We start from the raw sequence: 26,860 nt of genomic DNA, 5'->3' as shown, positions 1-26,860 counted from the left end.
GCTAGCTAGGCGTGAGAGTTTCTATTCCCCCATATCTCAGAGTATTATCTGTCTTTCTCATTTTGCACACATGTGGATATGAAGTAATATCTTCTAATTTTAATTTGTATTTCTTTGACTTCAGGTTAGATTGAGCAGCCTTTTATCTACTTGTAGTTGTTATATTTTTCTCTTTCCATAAATTGGCCAATCATATGCTTTGAATATTTTTTTCTACTGGGTTTTCTGTTGTGGTTGATTAGTGTGCTTTCATTGTACATTGTAGATATTGATCTTTTGTGGTGATGGATGTTGCAAATGCCTTCTCCCAATCTGTCACCAATCTGCCAATTTTGTCTATGGTCATCAGAGCAGAAATCCTTCACTTTTGAAAAAAAGAAATCTATTGTTTAAAAAATCCTTTCTGATTCAAAATCAGTAAAATACTGTCCTACATTTTTTCCTACTAGCCTTCCAAGTCTGCCTTTCACAGTTAAGTCTTTAATTAAATTTGACATTTAATTTTTGTATAAAGGACATGAAATACTGTTTGCATCTGATTTTTCTACCTATGAATATAGCCAATTTCCTAACTCTGTCTACGAAATATTCCATTCTTAGTCCAACTGGTTTGTGATGACACTTTATCGTACACCAAATGTCCATTTGTAACTGGTCTGTTCCTGGCTCTCCATTGTTCCCCTTTGAACAATTTGTCCATTCCTCCATCACCACCCCACTGTTTGTGTTACTGTGCTTTGTAGTAAAATGATGTTTGGTAGGTAAATTCTCTTTCCTCTTCTTTTTCAAATTTTCTTTACCTGTGCATGGACTTATATTCTTTTATACACATTTTATTTTATCTTTTAAAAGATTTTATGTATTTATTTATTTATTTGAGAGAGAGAAGGAGAGAGCGAGAGAGAGCACAAGCAGGGGGAGCTGCAGAGGGAAAGGGAGAAGCAGGCTTCCTGCTCAGCAGGAAACCTGATGTGGGGCTCTATGCAGGGCTTGATCCCAGGACCCCAGGACCATGACCTGAGCCAAAGGCAAACGCTTAACCCACTGAGCCACCCAGGGGCCCCTCCATACATTTTTAAATCAGTTTGTCAGTTCCTCACAAACACAAAATGAGGACTTGACTGAAATAATGAATTTATATATTAATTTTGAGGAACTTAACATATTTGTATGTTATTATTCTATCCATGGACATAGCATATTACTTTATTTATATCTTCTTTTTTTGTACTTTAATAGTTTTTAGTTTTCTTTGTAAAGATCTAGTGAATTTAATGTTGGGTTAATTACTGGACATTTTAAAACTGTGTTGCTATTATAAAGGAAATTAATATTTTAATTATTTAGTATTTTATTTAGTATAGGAAATACTAAACATCCTATACTGCTGGTATAGGAAAACACTATTTTTTTTAATTTGACATTTTATCCTACATCTTTTTTAGACACTTTGTTGGGACTTCAAACGAGTCACAACTTGGCATCTTCCTCTACCAAAGAGTGGAAAGAAAGACTACCATCTCCCCAGCTAACAGAGGCTTGACAATTATTAAGCACTAGATGAATCCGGGACTCACTCTCAGCTTTGCCAAAATGCAGTCACTAAGAATAAAGAGAAGGAAGTCCAAAGCATGGACTGTAAACTCAAAATACTTAGGTGGGCTAGGTGTAAACAGCAGGGAATGGTGGGGACTGGGGTAAACCAGAAAGCACAGGCTCTACCTAAAAGAGGCAGACCTCCTTAGCTTCAGCTAATTCTTGGCATGCAGCAATGAAAGCTATTTTTTTTACATCTTCAGATTTTGTTAGGAGAAGCCCCAAATCCTCCATTTTAAGATGTTAAGAAATGATTCAAATTTTTTAAAATATTGGATGGGCCAAAGAAATCACATCTGTGTGCTAGATTTGTTTCACAGTCTACTGGTCTACACCCCCTGGTCTAAGAATGTCCTAAAGGGAGGAAACAATAGGGAACTTGAACATCAACTCTGGACCCCACTCTTCCATTCCTTTCCCCACCCTCACCCCAAGTTGACTTCATTGTTCAGGGTTCTATTCCAGTCAGCCTAACACTAGGCTCATAGGAAGTGAATTTAGAATTTGAGGAGAGAAGAGGGAGGTTGAGGCTTGAGAAGGTGTGAGCTAGACCCAGATCATACAGGCTGAGAACTCCCAAGAGAACAGGTGCCTAAGCTGGGACATTAACTGATATGGGACCTACCTACCAGCTTCACCTGCAGTAGTTTGATGCTGGAACAACTCCAGCTCTTTCCAGCATGACCTGGAGATGAGCATGTTTGGACAACTGTCTCAGATAAGGATGGCTCCCATGAGCCCATGTTCTGGAACTGAACCACCTCCCACAGTGTCTCAGGTTGGTGTTACGGGCTGAATTGTATCCTCCCAACATTCTCACACTGAAGTCAAACACTCAGTATCTCAGAATGTGGTTATATTCAGAGATGGGGCTGTTACAGAGATCATTAAGGTAAAATGGGGTCATTAGGGTAGACTCTGATCCAATATGATCGATGTCCTCAAAAGAGGAGATGAGGACACAGGCACACACAGAGGGAAGACCTTGTGAAGACATCGGAAGAAGGTGGCCATCTAGAAGCCAAGAAGAGAGGCTTCAGAAGAAAACAGCCCTGCTGCACCTTGATCTTGGACTTTCAGGCTCCAAAACTGTGAGGAAATACATATCTGTTGGTTAAGCCCCCCCTCCATCTGTGATACTTTGTTATGGCAGCTCTAGCAGACTAATATAGCTCTGTTCCTTGGAAATAGACTCTGAGATGCAGGGTTGCATGTGAAGTTTTATGGGACCAGTGTCACGAAATCCTACACAAAAACAAGGAAGGCAGAATTAGGTAGAGGGAGAAGTTGAACTAGAATGAGCTTGCCATCAAGGTGGTGTTCTGGAGTTGGGATGGCCCTGCAGGGCTGTTCCAAAATGAGGCAAGAAGCCTTTTTTCCTACATAGGTCATTCTTAAGGTGAAGGGTGGCAGGAGGTGATTCCTTCCTGCCATCCCACCCCCCAAAACATTTGGCAAGGTCTGGACATATTTTTGGCTGTCACAACTGGGGGGTGGGGTGGGGGATGCATGCACTGCTGGCATTTAGTGGGTAGGGCCCAGGGATGCTGCTGCTAAATATCCTACAATGCACAAGCAACCCCTACAACCAAGAGCCATCTGGTCCCAAATGTCAATAGTTCTGAGGTTGAGAAAGCCTGCCCTACATCAACAAGTCATTGGCCATGAGGTGCTCTTGCAAGGACATAACCTTGGTCAGGTCCCTAGAGCTGATGGCAATTCCCAGTGAGCCATCTGTAGTCTTATGATCCCAGCCACTGAAGAGTGAGCTTTTGCCATGAAGAGAGGATCCAGGTAGAGCAAAGGGCCCTTTATCTGGACCCTCAGATTTCTGTTTCTTTTCTTTCTTTCTTTCTTTTTTTTTTTTTTTGAAGATTTTATTTTTAAGTAATCTCTACACCCAATGTGGGGATTGAACTTACAACCCTGAGATCAAGAGTCGCATGCTCTACCAACTGCGCCAGCCAGACGCCCCTCAGACTTTTCTTTCTAATAAAAATAACAACAAACCATGCTTAGGACACTGTGTTGGGGGTTTTACCTACATTATGGCATTTAAGCTGCATGGAAAGTCGGGAGAGGTGGATTTTATGGTCCTTATTTTATAAACAGAGGGTCTCAGAGAGGGTTAATCACTCACCCAAGTTTATTGAGCTAGAAAGTTACAGAATCAGAATCTGAATCCAGGGCTGTTGGATTCCAAATTCTGGCTCTCTTGCAAGCAGGGAAGACAACTTTTGGTAAAACAAGAATAGTCTACGTGACTCACAGAGGAGAAAGAACAAGGACCACAGACGTCACCCAGAACTGATATAAATACAGCCCCAATGTAGCCAGAAGCCCCGAAGCAATGCCTGGAACCATGCAAACATCACAGGGGCCAGGCTCTGAGCGTGGGATCCCTGGAGAGGAGCCGCCTTCCACCTTCATATCTGTAAACCTTCATGGGTTATCAGAAATAATCCCTCTCATCAGGAGCACTCCTTTTTTTTTTTTTTTGCCTCCTTGAGGAGCATGCATGGACCTTAAGACTTTGTATGAAGACAACAGTAACTACGAAAAAGCAAGAAAGCCACGTCCCAGGAGTCAATGGTAGAAAAATAATTTTTATTTACTACTGTAAATAAAGTAGTGCAAAGAGTAGTTTGGACCCACAATATTGCATTACTGATTTATTTACTACCTTAGCAACATACAGTGTATGGACAGTCTGCTGTCCCCTTTCCTCTCTCTCTTTCTGTCTCTCACACACACACATGCCCTTCCACAGACTCAGGCAGGCATAAGGGGTAGGGATGGAACTATGATAAACCAGGCTTATTTCCTGCATATTCCACTGCCGCCAGTTAATGGGTAATTCATGGAGAAAACTACAGTTAAATACTAAGAATTTTCTAAATGTTATTTTATGGATTCAATTGAAAAGGAAATGATATCCAACAATGTCATTGAATGATCTGGAAGCACAACCCTAGAAAAAGTCAAGGAGAAGAATGTGAACCCATTTACAAAGCCGTCACCTTCCCTGCCTCTCCAGCCACAACTGATTTCTTTCAAGGTGCCTTGCAACTGCTGGGTCTTGGAAGTCAAATTGAAATCTGCCTTTTGGATGTTGAGGAGCAGGGCTGTGGCCAACACACACCCCGAAATATTCTCTAACTGGTGGGAAGAGGTCACAATTTTCAGTACTTTAATGACAGGGAACAAACAAGGGGCTAAGATCCTTAAAAATACATCTCAGTGTATAAGGATTCGGATACACCACAAGGCAGACTATGACCCCCCCTCCATACACACGGTCACTAGGGATGGACTCTGCAATGACCTAGTCAACCTCCCTGACATGCCCCTGTGATCAGGGTGTTCCTTGTATTTGTCTGATAACCTTTGGTTTACCCACTGCCTGCTCTGGGTACTTCCTTATAACCGGATTAAAAAAAAAGACACCAAGTGCAAAATTTGCATCCAGTTGACAAGACATGTAAGGTGTTTATCAGTATAATGCCCTAGCCCCAGCTTTCTAATACCAGCTGCTGACGGGCTTCTCTCTCATCCAGAGAGACCTGGAGCACACAGTTCTCTCTCAAGGCTCTGTGTTAGTAGTGACTGTGGGCTGGTCCTGAGCAGAAGCATCTGCAGCTGGAGTCACAGCTGGACTTGCGGTGGGAGCCGTGGGGTCTGCAGAGGCCTGGGCTGGTGTCAGACGGGAACCACTGGCTGCAGAGACACATGGATAGCAGGTACTGAATATTCAAAGCACTGCATGCAGGACACACAACCACACCTAGACCCTAGCAAGCCAGGGCAGATGCTTCTAGTCCAGTGGCCCTGACACTAATAGATAAGTGACTCTACACCCATTACCTAGATTCCTTGAACTTTGGTGTCCCTTCCTATAAGATGGCGGATGGGAAGAGATGTGCAAAGATCTTTGATGGTTCTGACATCTTGGGATTCTAAGTTCTGCATCTATGCTGTGACTTCCAGGCAAAGGTTTGCATTTTTTAAAAAAAGAAAGAGAGAGAGAGAGAAGGAAGGAAGGGAGAAAGAAAGAAAGGAAGAAGGAAGGAAGGAAGAGAGGAGAAAAAAGAAAGAAAAAGAAGAAAGAAAGAGAGAGAGAGAAAGAAAGAAAGAAAGAAAGAAAGAAAGAAAGAAAGAAAGAAAGGAAAAAGAGAAAGAGAAAGAGAAAGAAAAAGAAAGAAAGAAAGAAAGAAAGAAAGAAAGAAAGAAAGGAAAAAGAAAAAGAGAAAGAGAAAGAGAAAGAAAAAGAAAGAAAGAAAGAAAGAGAGAGAAAGAAAGAAAGAAAGAAAGAAAGAAAGAAAGAAAAAGAAAGAAAGGAAAAAGAAAGAAAGAGAAAGAGAAAGAAAAAGAAAGAAAGAAAGAAAGAAAGAAAGAAAGGAAAAAGAAAAAGAGAAAGAGAAAGAGAAAGAAAAAGAAAGAAAGAAGAGAGAGAGAGAGAAAGAAAGAAAGAAAGAAAGAAAGAAAGAAAGAAAGAAAAAGAAAGAAAGGAAAAAGAAAGAAAAAGAGAAAGAAAAAGAAAGAAAGGAAAAAGAAAAAGAGAAAGAGAAAGAGAAAGAAAAAGAGAGAAAGAAAGAAAGAAAGAAAGAAAGGAAAAAGAAAAAGAGAAAGAGAAAGAAAGAAAGAGAGAGAAAGAAAGAAAGAAAGAAAGAAAGAAAGAAAGAAAAAGAAAGAAAGGAAAAAGAAAGAAAGAGAAAGAGAAAGAAAAAGAAAGAAAGAAAGAAAGAAAGGAAAAAGAAAAGAGAAAGAGAAAGAGAAAGAAAAAGAAAGAAAGAAAGAGAGAGAGAAAGAAAGAAAGAAAGAAAAAGAAAGAAAGAAAGAAAGAAAGAAAGAAAGAAAGAAAGAAAGAAAGAAAGAAAGAAAGAAAGAAAGAAAGAAAGAAAGAAAGAAAGAAAGGGAGGGAGGGAGGGAGGGAGGGAGGAAGAAAAGACTGACTCTCTGGTCTATGTCTCCTGTGGTCATCTCTTTTTTTCTCTTCTTTTCTTGCAATGCAAGCCATGAATTATACCAGTCGATCAGAAAGGAGTGTTCATTTTATTCACATTCTTACTCCCATTGGATGAAGTATCAAATTTGGTTTAAATTATGTTATTTAAATAAATGTGTATAAGAAATCATAATTATGTTTTTTTTTTTTTTTGGTTTAATTGTTTATCAAACTACCTTTAGTAAGCAGGTTGAACCACCATAAATATTAGGGAAGCTTATAAAGTTTTGTACTTTATGTCAGTAGTTTTCAAATAGGGCGATTTTGGTTCCTGGGGAAAGTTGGCAGACATTTTTGGTGGTCACAACTAGAGGGCAGGCTGCTGCTGGTGGATCGTGGGTAGAGGCCGGGGATAACCTGCCTACACCAAAGAATGATCCAGCTCCAAATATCAGTAGCGCTGAAGTGGGCGTACTCTGCTTTCTAGACTGAGGCCGAGACTATCCTGGCTCATAAGATTGTGGGATCTGGAAACTGGCCACTCTCCTTTAGAGTTAATGTATCTAAAGTGCCCAGAAGAGCGTCTGGCATGCACAGCTACTCAACAAATGTTAGCCATTGGTACTAGTGATAGTCGATCTCTTTTACCCTGGAAATGTGTTTTAAGATTTATGAATTTCAGGGACATGGCTTGCAGGACTGGTGAAAGAGTTAGTTGGCGCATCTGAGTCTGGGATCCCTCTAGCTCTCTTTCAGACCCCAGTAGCCTCTGAAAACAGCAGAAACTTTGAAGCAAGAAAGACAGCAAAGCTTTGAAGCCAGGAGTCACGTGGCTCTGGCATTTACCAAATGGGTGATCTTAGGCAAGTTACTTAACCTCTCTGAGCTGTGGTTTCTTCATCGGTGATATGGGGGCAGCAGTTTGCAGGCAAGTGTGACGTGTGGCTAACACAGTGGCCAGAGTTTGTGCAAACAACTGCTAGCGATCTTAATCAAGCTCAGCAGTCCCTGAGTCTTAGACAATTTTCAGTAGGTGGGGGCATTCTTAAAGGTTCCCAGTGTCCATCCTGCAATGTATCGACTTTAAGAAGATGACACCACATTGACAATCTCACTTCTAGATGAACTCTTCGAGAGTTCCATCTCCACGAGGCCATTCCAAGGACTTCAGGAACAAGCTCCAAAGCCTCTGGTTTTTCTGGTTATGGAATTTCCTAGGAACCCCTTCCAACAGCTACAGAGTATTTTGTGGATCCAGAGATGGTTTTGAAAGAACAGAACAGTGAGGGTGGTTGGTGGGATGGGGAGGAACCAGGGTATTATATGATGATGTGCTGTTTCTAGGTTAAAGCCATCACTCTGGTGGGTGATCTAACCATGGCAGGGAGCATGAGGCCCAGTGACGTGGTACAAAGACCTTAGGCTGGAGTCAGGAGACCTGATCTGGGTGAGCCTCATTTATCTGCCACTAACAGGTGACTTTGGGGTAGGTACTGAGTGGCAGACATTTCAGTCCTAAAATGCTTGAATCTCACGGGTCTCAATGTCCACCTCTGTGAATTGAAGGACTTGGATCGGATGGTGTCCAAGACCCCCTTGGGCCCTGAGATTTATCTTTCTGATGATCTTTGAGGAAGTTCACAAAGTACTAAGGCATGCAATTTTTTCCTTTTCAAGCTCTGGGGAAAAAAAAAAGTTTAAATCACCATGGTAACAAGATAAAGCAGCAATCAGTTTTCTGATTAAAACCAAAAAGTGCCAATGTGTAAATGTAGAAGGAATGCATAATTAGCATCGCCACCATTTAAATCTTCTTGTAAGAACATAATAAAAATGCTTGATGTTTCTACAGTAAATTTGTTATTACCCACGTGAGAATGCTCCCCCTTCCAACAGGGGGTCACAATCACTGGACAAGGCCCCCCACAGCCCATCATAATTTTATTGTATTTATTTATTTTTTAAAAAATATTTTATTTATTTATTTGAGAGAAAGAATGAGCTAGAGCATGAGGGGGGGAGGGTCAGAGGGAGAAGCAGACTCCCTGCTGAGCAGGAAGCCCGATGCGGGACTCGATCCCGGGACTCCAGGATCATGACCTGAGCCGAAGGCAGTCGCTTAACCAACTGAGCCACCCAGGCGCCCGTCCATCATAATTTTAAAGTGGCCTCTTTGTTTCTGCTCACCTGAAATGCGTGCTAATTGGATTACCAGACTGGAATCAACGTAACCAAGAAAATAAGTGTGCTGTTTGAAAAATTACAGAGTCTATTCCAGAGCCAAATCAGAGTGATTTTTGTATTACTTGTGCTTGGGGGACCGTTTTGTGTATAGGAGCGAGAATAATCGAAAGCTGGCCCTGAGAGGGGTAGACCAGGGTTTGGCAGACTGCAGCCCACGGGCCAAATGGGGCTGACTGCCTGTTTTCGGATGGCTTGCAGCCTAAGAATGGTTTCCGTTTTTAAATGGTTGAACAGAAATCAAGAGAGGAGTAATATTTCATGACAGGTGAAAAACATAAGAGATTCAGATTTTCACATCCATAGTAAAGTTTTACTGGAAACGAGCCATGCCCACTCATTTTCACGTATGGTCAGTGGCCGCCTTGGCCCTATAATGAAAGCTGAGTAGTTGAGATGACCTGCAAAGCCCCAAATGTTTATTATCTGGCCCTTTGCAGAAAAAGTTTGCCAACCCCTATTGTGGGCCATCGCGGGAAAAAGGTCTGCTTGCCAGTTGACCAGATGGGAACATAAAAGAAAAGAATATAAGGGACATATTGGGTCAGTTCTGAGATAGTAGAATGTTTACAAAGATGGAGTCCAAGGGGGTGAGGGGGTGGGGAGGGGGAAAGCCCGGAAGTCCTATGCGATGAATAAGATCTAGCGTACTTCACCTGGGCCCCCGGATCTAGCGGGGCACCGAGACAAGGATGAGATTCATGTCATTTTTTAAACATTTCTCATGAGTAAAGCTACCGGGTCAGTGCCAAGGGTAATGAGAAAAGTGAAATCTCGCCGTTAAAGAGCTCTGACTTGAAGCCCTCTGCTTTTTTCATGACCGCCACTTTCTGACATTTCACTGTAATTTTAGTAGCAACCTCATTAACTGGAAATGTAGAGGACAGGAAAAGAGTAGAAACGGTTTAATTAATCTTGGTCATATCATCCTACCCATTTTCAAAGACCACTGGGCTAACCACTCGGGCAGAAAGAATGAGTTGGCTTCAATTCTGGCTGTTTTGAATGGAACGACATTGGTTTAAGAGGTTACCCGGTCATACCCAGGAGCTGCTAGTGCGGCAGGTCTCGCTCTACGCTGTGCATTCTACCGAGACATCCAGTTTCTGGTAATACTGGTAAGACCAGACTCTCTCTGGAAGGGTACCTTCCATTTTGTCCCTTTGTCCTCTCTTTACCTTCCTTCAGGCAGCCAGCCAGCCTCCATGCTTTCTTGGTCTACAGGGGGGGCTTTCAGCAGGGCAGAAATGGAAACGGTTCTAGACATACTTTGCTTTGGGGATTCTTTTTTGTTTTGTTTTTGTTTTTTGTTTTTCCAAAAGCCTGAGTCCATTAAGGCAATTATGCTTGGCGCCCCGACAGGGAGGGGAGAGGAGGAGCTCTTCAGGGACTCCGTGAGGCAGGGAGAGGAGTGTCTGGAGCCTGGGCAAGTGGCCAAGCCCATCTGTGGGTTGTACCGGCGGCAGCTAAGCCCTCACCTTGCCCCCTCAGCAATCTCAGACAGGAAGCATGGGGAGAAAAAAAGGTGAGCAACAAAGCTGGTGGGACTCCCAGATGACCAGAAGCTGCAAAGCCAATGGACTTGGAGGGACAGAGGAGGATCAGAGCAATGTGCATTCTGTCATCCCACTGGGGGTCACGTGAGTGGTCCTACTGCCCCCCAAGACCCAGGGACCCTGGCACTCCCCTGGGAGGCATCGGTCTCAACACAGACTGAGCTGCCTGGTAGAATGCAAGCCAGGAGACAAAAACAAGTTCCCTTAAAGGAAACAAGAGATGTGCAATAGTTTTCATATATTTGTTTTGGTTCTCTTGAGAGCCTGGTCAATATCTTTCAGATGGTTTAAAAAAAGAGTTTGATGTTTTAGAAAGAGTCTAACAACATAGAAAAACCCACGAGGCGCTGGGAATTGTGTCTGTTCCTGAGATAACCCAAGCTAGGTAAGTGCAGGTGCTACTTGGTGTCAGCACGCTTTAACTGCAGGTGGAATGCCCCAGGATATGATTCTTTGGGGAGCTACCAGCTACCATTTGTTGAGTTCTAAGCACTTTACACTGTGTTATCTGGTTATTTGCTTCTCTCAACTACATTGGAAAATAGGTGTACTGCTGTTGTGGCTATTTTACCGAAAGGGAAACTGAGGCACAGATGGGCTCCCTCCCTTGCCCAAGGTCATGCAGTGAGTGGCAGGGCCAGAACCTTAGCAGCATGACTCTCGAGCCTGTGTTATTAGCGTCTGTCCTACGCTGCTAGTCTTCTGAACACGGGACAATTTAGTGTGGGGCAAACGCAGTGGAGTGTGGACTATATATCACAGAGCACATAAACTCAGGAGGAAAATGAAGGTAGTTGGAGCTGAAAGCAAAATGGATGGACAGCTCAATTTAAAAGTTTGACCATAAATCACCAATTTTTTAAAAACAACTGGCCGGAAAAATGCAAATCGCGAAATGACAAAGATCCTTAACTTAGAGCAGAATCCTTCCACAAGGCTACTTAAGGGAGGCTCCTGACTCAAAATTTTGTCCCTCTTAACTGTCACTCAGCACGCAGACTTCATGCCTGTGCCGGCTTCACACCAGCATCCGCTAGAGGGCGCCCCCTCTCCCCGGGGCAGGTCAGGAGACCTCAGGCACCAACCAGGTCTTGGGCGAGGCACCAGGCCCAGCAACTTCGCCTTCTGAGCAGTCTTCTCTCCTGCCCCACTGTACCTACCTGTCTCCCACCCCATTGCCTAACCACTGACAGAGTACCTTCCTATTTCAAAGTTGGGTTTTTTTTTAAAGAGTTTTTTAAAAATGTATTCATTGGATAGAGAGAGAGCACAAGCATGGGGAGGGGCAGAGGGAGAGGGAGAAGCAGATTCCCCGCTGAGCAGGGAGCCCGATGCGGGCCCAGATCCCAGGACTGTAGGATCATGACCTGAGCCGAAGGCAGACACTCAACTGGCTGAGCCACCCAACGCCCCCTATTCCAAAGTTATTGACAAATTTGCACTTATGTTGAGGATTTTAAAAATATGAAAATAATTTACTATGTATTTTAACTCTTAACACTAGTTCTAACAAGGCTGGTAGGCACCACTTAAGGCACATTTTGGAAATAACGTGGAGACTTTTTTTTTTTTTTTTTTTTACTTCTAGGCCCTTCCTACTCAAAGTGTGGCCCATGGAACCACAGCGTGGACATCACCTCAAATCTTGTTAGAAATGTGGAATCCCGGAGCCAACCTCTGGACCCACTGAACCAGAATCTGCATTAAACAAGATCCTGGGGGTGATTCATCTGCACATTACAGTAAAGAAGTATGGGGCTAGAATTCACATATTAAAATATGTCATTTTATTATAATTCATTTCTTTTTATTTCTCCTTTATATTGCTGTTAGGGCAATTACTTTTTAAAAATATGTGTGTAGGCAGGATAATTATCATTCACTTCAAGGTACCAAAAATGTGCTACAAAATATTTTTTATATAAGGGAACAACAGGTCAGAGACAGAATGGTAACCACTATTTTATTTTATTTTATTTATTCATTTATTTTTGGTAGCCACTATTTTAAAACACTGTTGACCTTTAAATAGTTCAGGTTTGGACTGGATGGATCCACTTTCACAAGTTTTTTTGTTTTTTGGGTTGTTTTTTCTTTTTTTTATAAACATGGTACAGCACCGTGAATGGACTTATGATTTTCTGAAAAGCGAATTCTTTTCTCTAACTTGCTTTAATGTAAGAATATAGTATATAGTATGCATAACATATAAAATACGTGTTAATTGACTGTTTATGTTCTCGGTGAGGCTTCTGGTCAACAGGAGGCAGTAGTGAAATTTTGGGGCAGTCAAAAGTTATATGCAGAATTTCAACTGCAAGGTAGGTCGGTGTCCCTAGCCACCCCCCCACCCCCGTTGCTGAAGGGTCAACTGTATCACAAGTCTGAAAAAGTTTGAAATCCTGCTGCCCTCTGTCCTTTCTTGGATATTATTTTGTGATTTGGGGCAGACCCCTTCATCTATTTGGCCTCAATTTCTTCATCTGCAAAATGAAGGGCATAGAATTAAATTAACTTTAAGAGCCCATCCAGACTTAGTCTAAGGCCAGCAACAGGCAAGGAGGTATGCTCAGGAAGTAAATGAGTTTGCAAAAAAATGAAGAACACATGCGAAAGAGCAAAGGATACACAGCAAAGGGAAAAAAAGATCAGAGGGCAGGAGGGGCAGGGAGGCGAGAATGTGGGGAGGCTGATAACGCCGACAAGGAGACAGGAGAAAGAGACAACTTCTGGTAAAAGCAATTCCACCAGCCCATGAATTTTCATGGTTACCAGCTGGCATGAAATCATAAAGACAATTTTCAGCTCCTCTAAGGGAATTGCATTTGTAATAATCATAACAATATTTCTACAGAGTAAAAATGACAAAGATAATTTGAAATGGAAAACACCGACAAGATGCAAAATAAATGTGCTCTACCGGGCAACAAATTTAGGGACGGGACAGAATTTGCATGAGGAAAATTTATAAGCCAGCATACAACGGGGCATCAAATCTGGACGGGTTTTGATGGCTCCTTGTTAACCTCCTCAGGTAAATCAGAGGGAAATGATTCTGCTTTAGCCTCTTGTAACAGAGACTTCCTTCCCACCATCGGATCTGCGGTGAGACGCACTCCTTTTGCTTTTCGTTGTCTGCTGCACAAGCAGCGGTTGAGCACGTGTTACGATGCCATGTCCAGTCCTAATCTGCCCGTTTGTAAACGTCCCTCCTGGTCTTCAGAAGTGATCGTGCCCTTCTGCAGCCCGTCCAAGAGGGTGGAAGATTGTAATTCTCCACCGACAGAGGTTTGCAACTTTGAGCACCTACTAAGTGTGAGATATTCCACACGATGCACGAAAGCCTTCCACCCTATGGTCTGATAGGGGAGACGGACATAAGAGCTCACATTGACTGGTTTTATGTGCCAGATAAATATAATGGCTATGACTACCTGCAGTTAGTCACTTTGGTAAGTGTCACGTGCATTGTTTTCACTGAACCCTTCGAACATCCCTGGGAAGTAGCAACTATTATAACCTAATGTTATTGTTGGGAAATGGGGAGATCAGGAAGGTGAAATAACTCTCCATAAGTCACACAGCTAACGAGCAGCCAAGCCTGGACTCCAAGGCCACATAGAAGCTACGGTGGTGTCCATCTCTTTGACGGCAGCCCAACGCTAGCTCGGAAAAATAACAGTGACCGGTGGAAATCACACTAAACTAACTGCTCATTTCATCTTCCTCCTCAGCCCCTCCTTTTGAATCCATGTGGCTGGGTATGTTTACTCATCATGAGGCCTTATTCATCATCCCACACATTTGATTCCTTGACTGGAATAAATAGGAAGAATTCATACTGGAGGGGGCTTCAGAGCTGGGTTCTAAGGTAACGGAGGTAGGATATTGACAGTGGATGTATTTTCAATGGGAGAAGGCATTTTGGTTCAATTTCTGAAGCTTCTTATTTAAAAAAAAATCCTTGCTTACTCTGACAGATATAACGATAATTGGGACCTTCCATCAGCCAGAGATGATGACACCCCCCTGGGGGAACCCTGCACCCCGCGAATGACCCATCTAATGAAAGGAAATAGCATGGTCAAGGGCATGAAGAGGGAGAGTGTCATTTTTTTTTTTTTTGTAGGGAAAAAGAATCCCTACATTTTTATAGTGTCCCAGCTTCTTAGAAATCTTTACCTGAAACAGACTGGAAATACTGCACGGTCCAGGCGATCAGTCCGGACAGTAGGAAGGTTCCCAGAAAGTAGATCTGCAGAATCCGAAGCACGAGTCAGATGGCTGCCAAAGGGCAGGGGCCACGAGGGCAGGGCTGGGGGAGATGGCACCTACCAGGGCAGAGTGCAGGGCAGCACCCCAGATGAGCCGCAGGTGAAGGTAAAGCCAGGCCAGGGAACAGGGGCTGAAGGACTCCTCACTGCTCTGGCTCCAGCACCTGTAGACAAAAAGCACAGGGAATCCCGAGGGATCGGCAAACGTGGGGGGCATCACCCATGACCCTCGTTGTCAGATCCTCAAACTCTCCTCCTGCTCTGGGCAAATGGGCACACTTGAGATGAAAAACAAAGACACGAAGCCCGTTCTAAAGGGGGTGGGGCCTGTCCTGAGAGTCCAGGCTCCTGGCTGGCAGAAACCTCAGAAAAAGATAAGTCTTGTTCTCAATAAAAAGCTAATGGGTCAAGGAGGACCCCGACACAGATCCGCCAGAGCAGTACTCCTGTCCGAGTGCCTGTCCAAAGTCCGGACGTCAGAAAGCTTCCCTATCTTGCAGAAAGGCACGGTGTAATCAGACACGTTATTCTTTCCACTCTCGTGGAAAACCTTGGTCAGCACTTTAACTTCAGATCAAGCACATTCTGTATAGAAAGCCTCAGATGCTAAAAAAGGGAAATAGTTTGGGTCCAGCTGAGTGTTCTCGAATCAAAACAAATCCCGAGCCCTTTTTATAACCACTGGCGTTACATAATAAGAGAAACTCTGACTTTAGCCAAGAAGCAAACACCACCCACTTGGGTTCCCCCAGACTCCACAGCATTAAAGAAGGCCCTGAACTCACCTTTCATACAGTTCCTGGAGGATGGAGATGTTATTAGAATGGATAGTTGGGTCAATTTCCAAGAAATCCAAAATATGATGTGGGATTATAGCACCTTCCTCAATGAGCAGAGCCAGGTTAAAAAATCCCTGAAAAGAAGCCACAGACCAAACTGATCAACTCCTTATAATAAACCCCAGACACACACCCTTCATCAGAATGTAAACTTTTACAACCTCTAGGTTTGTTTTTTTTTCTTTTTAAGTCCCTCGAGCCAGATGGTTTTGTCATCTTCATTGATGGATTGTTTCCCTAAGTATATGCATCTGAGAAATTTATTTGCAGGAGAACCAGGAGGCTTTCAGAAGATGCTGTGTCCCATCTGCTCAGAAGCCAGTCAACCAGGGCAATCTGTCCTTTCTTGCTCATTCTCTCAAGACAGAATTCGGTGAAAACACGCCCTTGTGTCATCCACAAACCAGAATGCCAAGTTGAAGGTGATGTCTATCACTTATAGATCACGCTCTGGGACCATCAGCCTGTCGGAAATCGAACAGAGTGTTTTTGTGGCCGGGGGTGTTCCTCCTGACTGGCATTCTAATGTAGAGAGTCTCCCTCATGCACAATGTCACACATGGGGGGTTGTCTCTGCTCTCCTAGGCCAGTGTGGAAAACTGCTCATGATCCTCTTGGCACAGCTCCACTCGGATACAATTCCTTACCTCTTCCTTACACACCTTGTTCTTGACCCTCAGAGGTAGGACCTGCCTTATTGGGCTGTACAGATCCAATTAAAAAACCCAACAGTTAAGAGGCTGACAGGAGAGGCGCTTCATAAAGAATGGGAGCTACTACACTATCTGGGGAGAGGCACGATCTGCCAGGAGCAGAGCATGTGGCCGGACCGAGAAATCAACAGAAAATGATGTGTTACTTACCACTAGGGATTTACAAGTGAAACGGGACTGTTGCCCTTCATGTTGCCCTTCAGAGAATTCATGGTCATGTTTTAATGACTTGTATCTTCCCTTTGACCTTTCCTTTCAGTTGCCACGGACAAGGATCTCAATGAAAATCACCCCCAACAGGCTGTATACACCAGGCCTCCCATTACCATCCTATGCAATAATCATGATAAACATAACAGCAGCTAACATTTTCTGAGTGCTGTTATAATGTGAGGCGTTGTTCTGTTTTATGTATATATCTACTTAATGGTCGTAACAGCAGATTGAGATAGCTACTATTAGCCTCTCTGTTCTAAAGGTGAGGAACCTGGGGCACAGAGAGGTTGAGGACCTTGCCCAACGTAACACAGCTGGACAGGGGCAAGGGCTGGAATCCAAATGCAAGCAGACAGGCCCAGAGTCTCAAATCTTTACCTTCCCTGTGCTGCCAAGTAACCTCTAAACCGATGAAAGTGTTGTACCTTCGGGATGTACACATAACACACACTTATGCACAAGCAGAAAACAGAATATACTCTTAAAACTTGAGCTATTGGACGAAAAGAAAAAAAAATCACTTTATGTAATTTTAATGTCTCTTGGAAAAATACCAAAATTAAAATGAATGGGAAAATAGACTAGGTGAATATTTGTATGCAATGTAATAGCTTAAGGTCCATTATCTACTGGGCAAATGTATAAAGAACTAATTATGATTTAAATGGAAAAAAAAAACAGTATTGGGGGCGCCTGGGTGGCTCAGTCGGTAAAGCGTCTGCCTCCGGCTCAGGTCACGATCCCGGGGCCCTGGGGTGGAGCCCGGCATCGGCATCGGGCTCCCTGCTCGGCGGGGCGCCTGCTTCTCCCTCTCCCTCTGCCCTCCCCCTGCTCATGCTCTCTCTTTCGCTCTGCCCTTTCTTTCTCTCAAATAAATAAATAAAATCTTAAAAAAAAGAAAACCAGTATCAAACCTCCAATAAATAAATAGGAAAAGAATACGAATAGAGAATCCACATAAAACATACCACGAGGGAAATGACCGTAAAGTCTACGTAAAAATGTCCATTGCCACTAGTAATCAAATCAACGCAACGTAAAACCCTAAGGAAGTTATCAACTTATAGTTATTTAATTAGAATAATTAAAAGTGAAGTCATGAGAGCATCCGGTGTTGACAAGATTTCAGTCCCTTTCCCGCACTCAGCCACTGCTCGGTGAGGTATTCGTTGGAAAACCCTTTCAGAAAGCACATATGCTATTAGTATGTAGCCATGAGACCATTTTGACTGAGTCAGTAATACGAGCCCTCAGATCATTAAGAAATTATTCCAATGGAGATAAAAGACGGAGGTATGAACATGTTCACTGAAGCACTCGATAGCATTGCAACAACGGAAAAGGCCTCTGCGTCTTCCTTAATAGACTATAAATCCCAAGCAGGCAGGAATATTGTCTTTTTCTCTTCCGTCCCCACCACTAAGAAGTGTCTAAGACATGGCAGGACTGAAGAAATAGGTGCCAAGTCAATGAATAAATTAGCAAACGAGAATAAATGTCCACCAATAAGATAAAGCTTAATAAATTACAGCCATCGGCTCAACAGAATATGGGGCAGTGGTTAAGAGTAATTAATAGTTACAGAGACGATGCAGTAAAATGCACACATCCCTACAATATGTGAAAAGACACGGATTTTCTAAGTGGCATGGATGCTCTTGTTAACATTACAGAGATACACTTGGCTGTGGGCAGCAGCTAGAGGGGGACAGGAAGACAGGAAGGAGCAAGGACCCCGCCGTGGAACTGTGGCTGCATCCTTTCATGTTTATTTTCCTTTAAAGTTATCTTTTAATGTTTCTATAACATTGTTTTTCCAAAAAATAAACATCGGGATTGAAAAAAAAACAGGTCCCCTAAATCTGAGTGCCAACAGATATCATCGGGGAAGTTTGGCTCTGTACTGAGTCCTTTTAGCACCAACTCTGATTTCATTCCAGAAGAAATAATCATAGGAAAGATCATGTTCGTTGAGTGTACTCAGTGCTGACTGTTTAATAACATTCAATCCTCATAACCTATGGGCTAAATACTATTACTATCCCCAGTTTCCAAATGAGAAAACACAGACTCAGTGATTCAGTGACTTGCCCGGTAGAAATAGCAATGAAGTGCTAAAGACGTGGGGGTTTAACCCAAGTAAAGAAACACTCGGATGTCGCACCTCCTTTAAAAAAAAACAAAAGAAAATCTAAGATAGGGGTGCGTTTCCAGCTTTTGCTCTGTAATCAGACCGCAAAGCACAACACCAGAAACCCGGTGTCTAAGAAGGCGTCAACCACAGGGCGCCTGGGTGGTTCAGTCGGTTAGGCATCTGCCTTCGGCTCAGGTCATGATCCCAGGGTCTTGGGATCGAGCCCCGCTTCTCCCTCTCCCTCTGCCCCCCCCTTGCTTGTGCTCTCTCTCACTCTCTCTGCCAAATAAATAAATAAAATCTTAAAAAAAAAAAGGCATCAACCACTGCGACTTCCATCGTGAAAATGGCCCTGAGATTCTCACAGGAGAATTCGGATTAGCAAATGTCAGAGAGAGGGAACCAGAGGATCATCATGAGCTCACCACACTAATGATTGTTGCTGGCAAGATCTACTAAAGGATGCTAAAATTAGTGGACAGAAATTTGAGGAGAAACAGAATATCTGCAGAGTCGCAAACGATGTCCCTAGGATATATATAAATTAGAAAGAAAAATGTTAACTTTACAGGGGAGAAACCTAGCAGAAGCTACCTTAACCAAGGGACTGAGATCAGCCTCACCAGTAATCAGGTGTACTGACGTCACTCTTATGATACACTCAGAAGGACATATCACTTCTCTGCTTTCCTTGCTCAAAATGCATAACTTCATTCTATTCAAGAGGAAGCAGAAGACAGAGCCAAATTGAGGCACAGTCTACATAATACCCAACCAGTGTTCTTCCTAAGTATCAAGGTCATGGAAGACAAAGGCCGAGGAACTACTATTGATTGAAGAAGACAAAAGAGATAGGACAGCTAAATGTGATGTGGGAGCCTGGATGGGATCCTGGAACATAAAAAGGGCATTAGTGGGGGCGCCTGGGTGGCTCAGTCAGTTAAGCGGCTGCCTTTGGCTCAGGTCATGATCCTGGGGTCCTGGAATCGAGCCCCGCGTCAGGCTCCCTGCTCAGCAGAGAGCCTGCTTCTCCCTCTCTGCCTGCCTCTCTGCTTACTTGTGCTCTCTATCTCTCTGTCAAATAAAATAAAATCTTTAAAAAAAAAAAAAAAGGGCATTAGTGAAAAAATGAGTGAAATCCAAGGGAAAGCCTCAAGTGTACCTAATGGTAATGACCCAACACTGACTAGTTGATAATGGTGTTGTGGTTATCTACAAGATAGTCACATTCGGGGAAGCTGGGTGACTGGTATACAGCAATTCTCTGTATTGTTTTTGCAACTTTTCTATACATTTAAAAATCCTCCAAAATAAGAAGTCTCCCCCGCCAAACAGTCACCAAGAGCAAATTCCTATCACTGAAGCGTTGGCCCAACTATACAAGCAAATCATTTGTCATTGTGACCACACTTCCAATTTCTTCAGTTTCTACGCAGTGAGTTAGTTTGATGGAATCTGGTAGAAGGACTCCTGGACTTGGAACCAGAAGACGTGGCTTCAGGATCGGGCCGCTTCCCCTGCTACCTGATTGGTTGGCCTTGAGCAATTTACCACCCGATTGCAGTCTTGTTACCTCCACTATAACCTGGCTATAATCACCCCCACCTTCAGGAGATTGCTGTGAGAACCACGTGGCAACCGTAGCAGCTGCTCCATAAATGTTCCCTGTTAGGGTTCGTGTCCTCACAGAGCTGTGACAATGGAGGAGAAATGACTCTGTGAACTGAGAAAGAGTAAAGACGGGAGGGCTTGGGAGGACTCCAGGTCTTGCAGCCTCACAAACAGACATCACCCAGAGCTTGTTTCTGTGGTTTACCTGCGTGTCTCCATCCAGTGCTGCTTGGGCATACATCTGCACGGACAACTCAAGGTCTTGGGACTGGTTTTGGTGGCCATAGTAGTAAAGGTCTCCCATTTTCAAATACGCTGCCGGACAGAAAGCACAGGCCCGTTTGTGAAGCGGTTTTATTTCAGACCATCATTTTCAATAGTTGGCCCAGTCGCACGACTGAGAGTTTTTCCTATCTGGACCTGAATACATAACATCATTGTTTCCTTGGTGTGTCAGGAAGGGGGGTGGGGGAGGAAAACCTTTGGTACTGTGCACCACCATTTCTAGACACATTTTCTTGCTTTGCTGGGCAGCTCTCCCAAATGGGTCTGTGAAAATCCCAGTCTGCAACCTTACAGCGCAATTGGCCAAGATTGTTTGGGGCACTTTATTTGACATCTGAAATTTTGCTGCCTAAGTCTGATGACTGGTGGGTATTTCTTCACTCTGTTTAAGCCATGGATTTTATTCCCCCCCCCCTTGGAAAAAGTTTTGCCTAATGGTGTATGTATCACTCAATGTCTAGTCAGAAAAATAGAATCTATGTCCAGTGATTCAAAAGATGGATTTCAACACTGGGAACTGGTTACCAGGGTGTTAGAAGGGCTAAAAGGGCAAATGGGGGAACAACCAACAATCCAGAGAACAGTTAAGATAGGAAACTATTACCATGCCTAGATCTGGGACCACCTGAGACCACAGAGGGTGGCCTGTCAGTTAGGAGGTGGAACCATGGGTGTACGGCCATTGCCGGAGACACGGCCCAAAGTAGAGGGAGAAGGGGAGAAATACCTGGACTTTTCACTTCCTCCCACCCAGCAATCTCCTGCCGGCACCTCCCACTGGCTGAAACCAATCAGATGCCCAAGAACACAGGAGTCTGGGAACTGTACTTCCTGGGGATCAACCCCTCCCATACAGAGCAGAGCAGAGCAGAGCAGAGCAAGACGGGGATACATCCGAGGGCAAAAAAGGCAAATGACTGGCTCAGAGAATCTCTCCAGCAGAGCTTTCTCTTTTGAATTCTCACTAACTCTGAAGAAATGGTGGGTTCAAGCATTCAGTGGACAATGGAGGGAGAGAAGCACATGGCTTGAGGCCGACAGTAGTTTACTCGTGATCTTAACAGCAGAGATTTTTCACACTCTTTCCTAATTGTTTAGAAATACCATACTTCGCACAAAGCTGTTACATGTTCCCTGTTACTAAAGATTAAAAGTGTCCAATGCTTCAATTTAGCACCCATTTTTCTATACATACCAAATGAAGGAGCACCAATTTGAAAAACAGAGAAATTATAGTATCTCCAAACACAATTAACACCCAAGTATCTCTTGGCCAGGTCCTAAGGGGATAAAGGGGGAGAAAAAGTTAATTCATTAATATATTTCAGCCAAGTGACTAATTTTGCCTTCATAAAACCCGATTCATTATCCTTAACCTTAGAGCTTCCACTCCGAGAAGAAAACATTTACTTACTGGCCTCTCCTCACAGATGTGTGCTAAATTTGTCTGTGACACTTCGATTCCAGTTTCTGCTGCTAAAACATAATACAGCAAAGCTTCGTGCCTAAAAATAGATGATTAATAATAAATTTCATATAGTGGCTCTTACTAATATTCACAGAGAGCTCTATATTCAAGCATAAGAGGGCACAAAATAAGCAGTTTTTTTAAAGCCACAAAATCATGAGTTTGTTGTGTGTGTGTGTGTGTTTAAAATAAATACTGTTGTTAAAAATACTGCATGCACTGATTTATTTTCTATCTTAAAGGCTGAACTCCCTGATAAGGTTGGAGAGTTATTGATGCAACAGCTACCTCTACTGGCTAAATGGTGTATGGCATGCTGGCAGGGTGGTCTAGTAGCCTTGGGTCCTGGAATCCTTCCATCCCCACTGAGAAGAGATAAGTGGCATTTAGAAAAAGCCCTGTGCTTTCGGGTCCTCTGTTTTGTGAAAGGCTCCATGGGGCTTAGGATTCTGAGCAAGCTTAATTAAAGCTGAGTTTTTGTGATGCATTAGAAGTTTGGCAGAGGGGAGGGAGTTTACAAGGGGCTTGAAACCAATGGCCAAACACACACCAGAAAAAAAATAAATGTTCGATACCACTAGTAACTGAATGATGGCAAAGCAATGACGGGTCACTGTTCATCTGTTGAAAGACTGGCACAAGATTCATAAGACAGAATAGCAGCAAGGGTTTGGGGAAATGGACATATTCCTAAGGCCAAGGGCAAGTGACCCCAACCGTTAAATGCGGGAAGTCTTAAGAATGCACATACCATTTGGCCAACAGTTCTCCCTTGTGAAGGTTTATTCTAAAGAAGCAGAAACATGTGCAAAGATTCTGTGACAACAGAGTTCACAGCAGAGCTGTTTATATGAACAAAAAACACTGGAAGCAACTTAAGTATCTGAAAATCAGTGAGTAGTTAAATTACCCCATGGTGCAGCCACTTTCAGATGAGGCCATTAAAAATGATGTCGTAAAGAGAATTCAGAAACGTAGAAAGATGTTTATGCAAAATTTTCCACTCAGTTAAAAAAAAAAAAACCAGCAGGATGAGAAACAGAGCAATTCCATTTTTGTAAAACAGAAATAAAACCGAGTGCACACCTTCACAAGCTCAAGCCGGTGCATATAGGCCGAGGAAAAAAAAACAAAACCCCAAAATTATCTATCAAAATGTTCACAGTACTTTTCTCGAGGTGGTGAGAATCAAGTCATTTTATTTTCTTCTTTTTAATTCTATGATTTCCTCCATTTTCTTTGTGCTACCCAGGTTATGAGCGAAATTTTATTTTGACCAGATATCATTGTTATTTTGCACTCTCAGGAGTTGACATTAAGAACTCTTTCTTAATTGCAGTTCCACCCCAAAACTGGCTTCTGACTGGGGGTCAAATTAGGACAGTGAGACCTTCAATCGGACATGGTGCAGGTCACGGGCCGCTTCCCAGACACCCAAGGCAGCAGACCAATTAGCCATGACTCATGCTAAAGAGAGACGAAGTTGGCTGGGCACTTGTGCCCTGCATTGCAAACCAGATAACAAACCCACAACGGCAGCCATAAGAACCACACAAAAGATGCCTGGGCGTTTTCCTACAGAGCTGGTAAAAATCATGCTTTGTGACAAGAATCTTCAGAACAGACCCCAGATGGAGGGCATGCAAAGGAGGCCTGGCAGAAAGTCCCCATCATTCTGCGACAGGGACCCATTCCCAAGGTCTTACAATCTTCCGTTTCTTTGGAGACATTTGGATTGGAACCAGTGCCTGTTTCCCCCAGGGATGGATGCGGGAAGGAGCTGGTGTAGACTTGCCAGCTCAAGGTCACATGTCGGGCCAGGTCCCTCTGCTGCCATAACTGGATGGGATGTGGCTCACATTATTAAAATGTAATCAAAATGGCGTTTTCGTTGACAGCAGTCGGGCAGACTGTTAGAATGTGCGAGGGAGGCATGAGGCTGACGCTTCCCGGAAGAACTGAGTCACTAGGATAAACTTTACAAAGACAAGATCTTGTCTCTAGAGTTACTTTGGTTGTGGGGAGGGGAGGGAGGGGCGAGTTTTATAGGAAGATTTGCACTGTCCAATTATTGTATAAGCCAAGGGGAAATTTCATAGAATTCCCAAGTATTTCCTTTGAGGAAGCACTGAAATCCATCAAAAAGAGATGTCTATGAAACATCGATGTCAACAGAAGCACTGAAGGGAAATCCACCTCTGTCTTCCCTCCTGCAGAAGCAACCCTCCGATGCCGTGCACTCCCACACCACCACCATCCGCAGGGGACAGTTAGAACTCTCACGGCCAGACTTCCTCAGCTTATTAAGACTTCTGAGAAATGACACCTCTGCAGAAATCCTACCCACATTTAGCCTCCCAGTGCTTTGTTCTTATTTGTGTTTCAACACAGAGTGCCCAGAAGTATTAATTACAGATATTTCTATATTTATATTCGTGGAACAAACACGTACACAGCACTTAACCGTGGGCAGGAAGCCCAAAGATAAGCCACAAAGCTGTACTGTCCTTTCCATGAATTTCCGCAAGGCTTAGGAAGCTCACTAGAGCTTCAAGCTTTATTTCAAATGCACTAAAGTGAAGTTGTCCCCCAGACAGTCATTCTGACAGGGATGGGGGTGGCGGGTGGACATGGAAAGGAGGGGATTTATGGTAAAGAACGAGTTTAGGGGCATATTTGCTGTCCTCCCACTTCTGACTCAGCATATACACTTAGAGAGTTTTATAATGATACATCTTAATAATCAATCCTTTGGCTGCTTGCTGTGAATTGTGAATTTGAGCAGCTTCCCAAACAATTATATGATTTTCTTTGTGCTCTTCTCTGCAGCTCAAACCGAAAGGATTAAAAAAAAAAAAAAATCCTGGGATCTCCGTGGAACTTGAGACCCCTGGTCTCTTGCCGAAAGGTGAATCTCTTTCAACTGAGTTTGGCGCGCCTACTTGTCTTGCCTCAAGCCCGCCATAATCTGGCTAACCTCCTGGGTTAAATATTTGGGGCATATTTAAGACAAAGGACAATAAAACACATGGCTCACAGATAAAACACACATAGGGGAAGGCAGAGAGAAATGAAACATGACAGTCAGCCTCTCCTTCGCTGACTTCTTCTGGTGTCCGAGGACAGCCTGAGGCATGACAACATTATCTTCCATATTACGCAGATACAGCAAAAAGCCACAAGCCCTTTTCTCAATCATGCTCCTCTTTTAAACTATCCCATATAAATCTTGGAACAACACAGAAAAGCACAAGCTCATCAAACTGACACATGTAATTTGAAAATAACGTCCAGAATAAATTCACTCACAGAAAATGAAAAAGGGGGATGGACTTGGGACATTGGTGGATGATTTAGTTCTATTACAGCAAAATAGATGGTACCAAAAAAGCCACATTGTGGTGTGGGGAGGCCAACATTCCTATATTTCCTGTTTAACCCCAGGGCCGGCTTCAGGACTCGGAGAGCAGGAGGAAATAGAAGCACTTCGCCTCAAATATATTTTGACGAAGATTTTCCCATTATAACGGATACTAGATGTCTCTTCCTGTTGATAGAAAAAAGGCTTCGGATCCGGATTGAAACTTTATAATACGTAGCATCAGCATCAAGATTGGCAAGGATATGGAGAAACAAAAATGTATACATGGTTGGCAGGCGAGTAAATTGGTAAAATCCTTTGGGAAAACAGCTAGCATTATCTTATAAAGGTGAACACTATCTTATAAAGTACCTGCCCTGTGACCCCACTCCTAAGTTTATATTCTAGCGAAACTTTTCGTAGGTATGCCACGATATGCATAAAAAATGTTCATGGTCACATTGTTCTTAAAAAACAACAAAAAAAGGGAAACGCAAATGTGTGTTAAAGTAAGAATTGGTAAGTAAAGTGTGGTATATGACAGCAATAAAAATGACCCGCAGATACATGCATCAAGGGATATGAAGCTCAGAAACACAGTGTTACGTTAAAAAAAAAAAAGCAGTTGAACCATATATAATATGGTTCTAATAATATGAAGCCCAGACACAAGCCAAATAACTCTACTGCTTAAGAATATATCCACGTATAGCAAAACTATAAAGAAAGCAAGGGGAGAGCAAAAACAAGGCTCAGGATGATGGTTACTTCTGGGGACTGGGGGTGGGGGTGGGTTTAATCTGGGGGGGGAAATGCAGGGGGCTTCAACTGTTCATTTTCTTACATCGGGTTACAGATGTTCATTGTATCATTATGCTTAAGAACCTGTACGTATCACTTCATACGTATCAACTACTATATGACAGAAGAAGGAGAAAACAACTCAACTGGCTTCTGCCACATCTCCAGTTCAAATGCTCGGCTCCTTTTACCTGGATTCTGAGCCAGCATGCCCCTTCAGACTCTCCCTTCTCTTTACCATCAAACACAGTTGTCTGGTTAGACATCTCAGGCCCCAGCTCTGTCATGTCACTACCCTCTCCCCAAACTATCAATAGCTCCCCACTGCCTCATGAATTAAGTAAAAAGTGTATGACCTGCCATTCAAAGTTCCATAGAGCAGCACCTCTTTGCTCTCATTATTTGTCACTCCCTTTTACAAATCTTACCTGAAGGCAGACTGGTGGCTTAAAATTTCCTAGACGCATCCAGAATTTTCCTATCTCTTTGCTTTTGTTCCTGCTATTCCTGTCATCAGAAATGCTGTTCCCTGCATGGCCAAGTGGAAATCCCACCCAGCCCCCAAGGCCATATTATCTGCTACCCCCGTCATGAAGGCTGATCTAAGTCCCACAAACCAGATAGCATCTTCTCCTTCTCAGAATCCTTCATGCTCTTTATATACTGCTCATGTGCCTTGAGTTATGGTTGTTCTATTTGCCTTGGATCGTGCGCTCTGCTTTTGAGCACTTCCCAGGTAACCCTAGGTGCTGGGCCCTGGGGTACAAATCACCGGACAATCAACAAGAGCAGTCATGATCTTAAAGGGAGTAAGGAGTTA

At 43.3% G+C, this 26,860-nt stretch overlaps 1 protein-coding gene across 4 annotated transcripts in view; it reads right to left on the bottom strand.

The window, feature by feature from the left end:
* Positions 1-4,182: 4,182 nt before the first annotated feature.
* The window catches only part of SEL1L3 (SEL1L family member 3), a 101,193-nt gene continuing 78,515 nt past the window's right edge, over positions 4,183-26,860 (bottom strand). For 2 of the 4 annotated variants that reach the window (XM_028126290.2, XM_028126272.2), the window contains 7 exons: positions 21,825-21,915; positions 21,606-21,690; positions 20,331-20,440; positions 15,398-15,525; positions 14,674-14,776; positions 14,521-14,593; positions 4,183-5,313 (listed from right to left, as the gene is read on the bottom strand). In XM_028126290.2, the coding sequence (XP_027982091.1) occupies positions 5,180-5,313; positions 14,521-14,593; positions 14,674-14,776; positions 15,398-15,525; positions 20,331-20,440; positions 21,606-21,690; positions 21,825-21,915 (724 nt within the window). In that variant the 3' untranslated portion in view covers positions 4,183-5,179. Of the gene's footprint in view, positions 5,314-13,128; positions 13,698-14,520; positions 14,594-14,673; positions 14,777-15,397; positions 15,526-15,612; positions 15,916-20,330; positions 20,441-21,605; positions 21,691-21,824; positions 21,916-26,860 lie in introns of those variants that run through there. The other 2 variants (XM_028126281.2, XR_003612712.2) reach the window with 2 other exon arrangements.

The sequence above is a fragment of the Eumetopias jubatus genome, unplaced genomic scaffold (genome assembly GCF_037043125.1).
Source record: "Eumetopias jubatus isolate StellerSeaLion01/CBP00866 unplaced genomic scaffold, mEumJub1_p1.0 scaffold_2, whole genome shotgun sequence".
Lineage (NCBI taxonomy): Eukaryota > Metazoa > Chordata > Mammalia > Carnivora > Otariidae > Eumetopias > Eumetopias jubatus.
Note: the sequence above shows the minus strand (reverse complement) of the source record. Positions and strands in the feature narration are given on the sequence as shown.